Here is a 6815-nt window from a genome sequence, read left to right as displayed (position 1 = left end):
TCAATTTCTTTATCGCAAATGTGCAATAAATGTATTTACAAACGTACAAATAAATACACTAACACAGAGCTCTGCATTGAAGCAGATGTCATCGTTAATCCATACAGAATCTACCTGTCATAGAAAATTAAGAATAAATAAATCTACACAATTTGATTTACACTAAGGAACCAAAAAAAAAAGACAAACAGCAATACACAAAGCCTTGCTATAAACATAACTTACTGAGAATTATTTTATTCTTACACCACAATGATTTAGATCAGTGTGTCTAACTCCCAATGACCCCCTAAAAGCAGATTTTGGAGTGAAGGGGCATCCTCTTCTGAGTCTGGTTCTTCGCGAGGTTACAACGTTTCCCTTGCCACGGTTCTTCTGCTTGCTCGTTGGAGTCTGGGTCAGGTTCATTTAAATCACTTTGTGACAGCTGTTGATAATGTACACTGAATTTCTGTCTGTAATAAATCCTTTTTGTGGGGAAAAACAAATTCTCATTGGCTGGGCCTGGCTCCCCAGTAGGTGGGCCTGACTGCCAAGTGGATGGGCCTGGCTTCCAAGCGGCTGGGCCTATGCCCACCCATGGCTGCACCCCTGCCCAGTCATGTGAAATCCAGATTAGGGCCCAATTTATTTCCTTACATGAACTCTAACCGAGTAAAATCTTTGAAATTGTTGCATGTTACATTTTATGTTTTTGTTCAGTATAAAAAGGGCTTTATAAATCAAATTTGATTGACTGTACTGAAGACTTCTGTCAGGCTTCCCCGTCAGTTTAAGAAATAGTGCAAGTGTCACTCTGAGAAATCAGCAAGAAGGAGTTAATATTCATTGTGAATATCCCATGTTTTGCAAACGCTTTGTCTGCCGTTGTGTCTGCAAAATAAATAAATAATTGTCAAACTAGCATTCTTGCGACTAAGAATCCCTATATTACAAAAATTGAAATGATTTCAATGTTAAAGGTCCTACTAATTACCCCCAATCAACCCCAAAATACTATACATTTAGCTAATCTTAACGAATGCAGTATAGGGGAAAAGTCTGATCTCTCACCAGTTATAAATACAGGTAGACGAGCTGATATGTTCTGGACCTGCAGGCGGACTAGACAGTGGAGGTAGTTGGGTCGTGTCCTTGAAATGACGTCACATTCATGGTAGGGTAAGACCTCCACCATTCCAGCCTCCTGGCAGTTGTCCATGAAGCTCTTTTTACCCTGTGCCTCAGCACTAGACCTGTAGAGGGAGGAATGATCAGTTCTGGCAGTTAAGTTTGAATCTTAGTTTCCTTGAATTACAAAAATGACTCTAGCCTGGATTCAAATAAACACAGTGTGTTTGATTATCTGCATTGAGATGAACATTTACAAGCGCAAGAATAAGCTTACCGTGCGCTCTCTTTCAACTTCCGGCTGTCTTTGTAATGCAAGAGCCATTTCCACTTCCCCTTTTTACTTAGCCCCTCAAGGAAACCAGACATTTTCTTAATGTTGCCTGAGAGAAATAAAGAGACATTGAGTAACTCACATACAATGCAATGTGAGAGGGGACATCATAGCCTGGCCCCAGATTTGTTTTATGCCAAACATCGGCCATAGCAGTTGGCAAGATGACACAAACTGATCTGGGACCAGGCTAGGGACATCATAGTTGCTTATAGAGATTGACAGTTGTGGAAACATAATGAAATGTAACAAATGCACTTTGGTCTCTTGCAAATTAGTGAAGTGTCCATACTGAGGCTGAGTGTGTCCAGTGCTGCTCCCTCAAACACCACAAAACCGCCTTTGCTGAAGAGTTCTTGGTGGGTCAGGTTCACAATGTCATCAGGACGGTCAATACCAGCAAACAACACATTCTGAGACTTCTTCAATTCAAGCAAGTGAGGGACCTGAGGGGGAAACAGAAATCTCAAAATGACGACAATGTAATACAACGGAAACCGATTCAAAAGGCTGGATTTCGAACCTGGATTACTTATTATTTTCCAGGAGTTTGAGATACTTTTATAAGTCTACAACAGTCTTACCTCACAAATGTGTTCAGCAATATCTTCGTTCCTCAAGATAATGTATAGAGGGGATGAGGGACTATCCTTTCCAAGGCAGAATTGAGACTGTTCTACTGTTATGTGTCCCTCTGCTTCTAACAGCTCCTACAAAAATAACAAGCTTGTTTTTGAACATGGTGCAAGAATGAACTTTGGCTTTCATTGTTGTACAGCTTATGATACGGTTTCGTACCCTGGTCCCAGATCTGTTTGCGCTGCATAGGCTATGGTCATTTGACACTGACCATAGAAGTTGGCAAGACAGCACAAACTGATCTAGGACCTGTCTAACACTTATGTTCATCTTACCTTTGTCTCGTTGAAGAATGGGTCATCTGATGTCACCAGTATGTAGAACCTGAACTTGTTCTTACATGACTGTTTCACAACAGAGTTCAGATTATCATGCAGGCTGTCATACATGTCCTTCTTCATCTGACCACAGAAGTCTTTGTCTTTGCTTGGGGTTCGAGACTTTGGCAAACTGTTTCTCTTTGCTTCTTCTCTCTTGAGTCTCTCAGTTCTGTGTGGGTACTTTCTGCCTGCACAGACCTCAGTCATCATGGCATGGTACGCCTTGAAACTTTCCGCAACCAGATCTGAAACGTTGACATGCGTCATCTCACTGCCCTTTGTATAGGAGAGTTTTTGAAGATGCTGTGGCATATCTCTGTCTGTTTCTTCAGGCATACCCTTCCTTTCAGGCATATCTATTTTTAACTTCTGCCCTGCGAGTGAAGGTAGTCCCTCCCAGTGTTCTTCCGAGCTTTCCTGTTCCTGCAGGCTGGAAAAGTGCACTGTCACAGCCGGGCTACAGGAGGAAGCTCTTTCTTCTACAGTTGACCTGTGGTGTTTTGATCGGTTGTACCTGCTGCTGTTATTCTTCCTTTTACGTTTTAGCATCTGGTTCATTCTCTCTGAGAAGATGAGGGTCTCCAGATCCACAGAAGACTGAGTGAGGTCAGATTCATCAGTGTTATGTGTATCATCCCACCTCTTGGAGAACTCCAGAAAACTGCTGGAGCCCTGTCTGTTTGAGTTCGGAGCTGTCCATGTGTGCGTGCTTGTTGAAGGTTTCAGAACGGGATAGTTTTCATAGGTGATTCTGTTTCCTTTGTGATCCAAAACTGTAACTAGGCATGGCTTTGCAAATGAGGAAACTTCCTCGTGCTCATTGTCCAAATCGATTTGGCTTTTGGAGGTGTTCCCACTCCTCTCTGACCTACAATATTTTAACCAGTCCTGTTTGTTCTCTTCCATACGGGTAAATATTTTGTCTGATTCTTCAGACTGGAAGGTGACTGAAGAGGAATTGCCTTGCTTGCTGAAGTCCAAAACATCATCAAATTCCCTTTTATCCCATTGCTGATACTCGCGTAAAGAGTTGATGAAGTCAAGTTTTGTTTTATTCAACTGGGATGTATTACTTGCGTGTTGGTCATCTGATATCCAATTTGTCTCTAGACTAGATTCAATGTTGTCTTGCTCTACGGCAGGCTCCTCACTTTCATCCATAACATAATCTTGCAAACTTGCAATCTGCCTCCTCATTTCGGTGACATATGGTGTGTTATACGGGTGAGGATTAGTGTTTGAGTGGACAGGGGCAGCGGTTTGTTTGCTTTTGACAACATCTGAAGACATAGGGTCAATATTCATTTGTCCTTCTTTCCAGCTGTACTCTCCTCTGCTGCCTTCACTCTTGGAGAGATTCACAGCCATGGCAAGTTGTTGGCTGTATGGATGGGGCTCAGTAAAATAGGGCCCTGAAAGGTTCTGAGAAGCTGCTGTAGGTCCACTTACTCCTGGGATATTCTGACGGATGGACTGTATGATAATCTCTGTTGACGCAGGACACAAGTTAGTGTCTCCCTCCAAAGCGATTTCACTCAAGTCCCGAGTTAATATTCTTTCTGTTGTGTCATTGGGCAGGACTTCAAGGTAGGTTGATGGCACAGAGAATGCTGCTTTCTGTGTTACAGTGCTATGGGTTTTGGGATAGGAGGCAGGGAACCTATCCAGTGAATTGTGACTTGAAAGAGCATACAGGTCTTGTTCAGCAGGGGTAAGTCCCATATTTGAATAAGGACTGTAATCGTTTTTTTCCTTTGAAGAAGTATAGGGGGTGTTGAGAGGTGTGCTAGTGGCGATTGGCTTCTTGCGGGGTTCAGTCCATAATTGAGAGAACTGATTACCAATGGCTTCCAAATGATTTGGTTTGCTATTGTTGTTGCTGGATTTACGCAACTCATGCAACATATTCTCTACAGAGCTAGGGCTGCTACCAAGACTTGGTTCATGTGGTTCACAATAAGCCTTTTCATTTTCAATAAGAGCAAAACCACTGTCTTTCAAATCGGGCAAAAAAACTGTCTTCGGTGTGTGATGGTCATAAGACAATTCTGTAACGAAAGGTGGCTCATCTTGTGTAGGTGTTGGGCATCTGCTGAGGGGTTTGCCTACCCCACTGGCATCGCAGTTAACCAAGCAGCCACTGTCGATGTCAGGAATCGGGATGTAACCATCGTCCACGATAGGGGTTGGGCATCTACTGACAGATTCAGTTGCCTTTGAAACTATTCTAAACATTTCACCTGAAAACAAATTATCACTATGACACACTGAAGATATTGGTGTGTCTTTCTGACACAAGTGAGTGTCGTGCACCTCTGTGTGCATGATATCCTTGCTATCCGTCTCTACTCCAATGAATGGTAATTCTACTCCAATAAATGGTATTTCTATCTGAGCACGCACTGTCTCTGATGTCTGACTGTGTGAATGTAGAACATCTGTGTGTGAGATATCTTCCCTGGGAATTCCTGCTCCAATCAGTGGTATTTCTACCTGGCCTGTCAGTACCTCTGATGTCTCGTCTTGAGAATGTCGGGGCCCTTGTGTGCCAATATCAGATTTACTCTGACCCGGCACTGATATCCGTTTCTGATCTTTAGACTCCCTAATCCCATTGAAATCGGTCTCAACTGCTGTTGTTTTAGCTTCTGCTGAAACATCCTTGGACTGAATGGGTGTGTTGAACTCACCTACAAAAGGCATGTTCCCATCACACAGTGGAAATACTCTCGTGGTCAGTACCTCATCGTTAGATTTAATCTCAACCTGCATCTCTAGCAGTACTCGAGTGGTGCCAACAGAAACATTCCCAACCAGTTCCATCGGTTGTACCTCATCAGTGGGTTCTTCGTCTATATACAGCTTGCTATACAATTCCACAGGTAGTGTCGAATCATTCCCACCATGCACCACTGACGGTGTCTCTTTTTGGGAATCATTTTCATTATGTGATATCTCTGGTGGTGTTTCAGCCACATAATTATTCCCACCACATACTGCAGGTGCTGCTTTATCTCCTGACTCTTTTTCATAATTCACCGTTGGTAGTGCCTCATCACCATTATCATTCCCTTCCTGCAATGCCGTTTGTGCCTCATCACCATTATCATTCCCTTCCTGCAATGCCGTTTGTGCCTCATCACCATTATCATTCCCTTCCTGCAATGCCGTTTGCGCCTCACCATTATCATTCCCTTCCTGCAATGCCGTTTGTGCCTCATCACCATTATCATTCCCTTCCTGCAATGCCGTTTGAGCCTCATCACCATTATCATTCCCTTCCTGCAATGCCGTTTGCGCCTCACCATTATCATTCCCTTCCTGCAATGCCGTTTGCGCCTCATCACCATTATCATTCCCTTCCTGCAATGCCGTTTGCGCCTCATCACCATTATCATTCCCTTCATGCAATGCCGTTTGCACCTCATCACCATTATCATTCCCTTCCTGCAATGCCGTTTGCGCCTCATCACCATTATCATTCCCTTCCTGCAATGCCGTTTGCGCCTCATCACCATTATCATTCCCTTCCTGCAATGACGTTTGTGCCTCATCACCATTATCATTTCCTTCCTGCAATGCCGTTTGTGCCTCATCACCATTATCATTCCCTTCCTGCAATGCCGTTTGTGCCTCATCACCATGATCATTCCCTTCCTGCAATGCCGTTTGTGCCTCATCACCATTATCATTCCCTTCCTGCAATGCAGTTTGCACCTCATTTTTGGAGTTCCCATCATCCCGTGACACATCTTTGGGAATCTTTTCATCATGCATTGCTTTGAGTGCCTTACCAATGGAATCATTCCCAGCAGGTTGTGCATTGATTTCCTTGTTTGTGGTGTCTTTCCCAACATGCACTGCTTCTGGTTTTGCTGCTTCAACAGAATCCTCCACGCTAGGATATGCTTTGTGCATTTTTGACTCACTGCCATCACAGATGGCAACGTAAGACCCATCTCTGGGTTCACTTGCATTACGCTCAACTCTGTCAGCCATATTGGTAAGGTCACCATCCCCCAGCACCTCTGTGCATGACATTGTTTTGACTGAATCGTTATCTTGAACTTGTTGCGCCTCATCAACATCTTTAGATTCCATGGTTTTAAGACGTGCTGTGTTTTGTTCTCCATCATGGCTCCTCTCTTCCTTTTGGATTTCCTTTTTGGCTTTGCCCTCCAAACCCCGGTCAATTCTTTGAGTCTCCAGGACCTTTTCTTGATTAATGTACACACTTGCTGCCTGTTCACACAAGAGAATGTACGATCCATCACTTTCCAAATTTCTTATTTTAGGGAACACATCATTTTGGAGGGTACCATTGCTGTCATTGTCATGGGTGTTAGTTTCATCATCATCCAGTTCACTCGTTTTGTCTGACGTCATGCTGTCCTCACGGTCTCTGTAAACCT

At 43.5% G+C, this 6815-nt stretch overlaps 1 protein-coding gene across 3 annotated transcripts in view; it reads right to left on the bottom strand.

Annotated features, from left to right (window-relative positions):
• The window catches only part of LOC109889668 (uncharacterized), a 45282-nt gene continuing 38467 nt past the window's right edge, over positions 1–6815 (bottom strand). The window contains exons 17-23 of one of the 3 annotated variants that reach the window (XM_031823193.1): positions 5497–6813; positions 2359–5454; positions 2029–2154; positions 1737–1890; positions 1388–1493; positions 1054–1235; positions 156–873 (exon numbers count right to left, since the gene is read on the bottom strand). In XM_031823193.1, coding sequence (XP_031679053.1) covers positions 773–873; positions 1054–1235; positions 1388–1493; positions 1737–1890; positions 2029–2154; positions 2359–5454; positions 5497–6813 — 5082 coding nt within the window. In that variant the 3' untranslated portion in view covers positions 156–772. Of the gene's footprint in view, positions 874–1053; positions 1236–1387; positions 1494–1736; positions 1891–2028; positions 2155–2358; positions 6814–6815 lie in introns of all 3 variants that reach the window. The other 2 variants (XM_031823192.1, XM_031823194.1) reach the window with 2 other exon arrangements.

Source organism: Oncorhynchus kisutch, linkage group LG4, assembly GCF_002021735.2.
Source record: "Oncorhynchus kisutch isolate 150728-3 linkage group LG4, Okis_V2, whole genome shotgun sequence".
NCBI lineage: Eukaryota > Metazoa > Chordata > Actinopteri > Salmoniformes > Salmonidae > Oncorhynchus > Oncorhynchus kisutch.
Note: the sequence above shows the minus strand (reverse complement) of the source record. Positions and strands in the feature narration are given on the sequence as shown.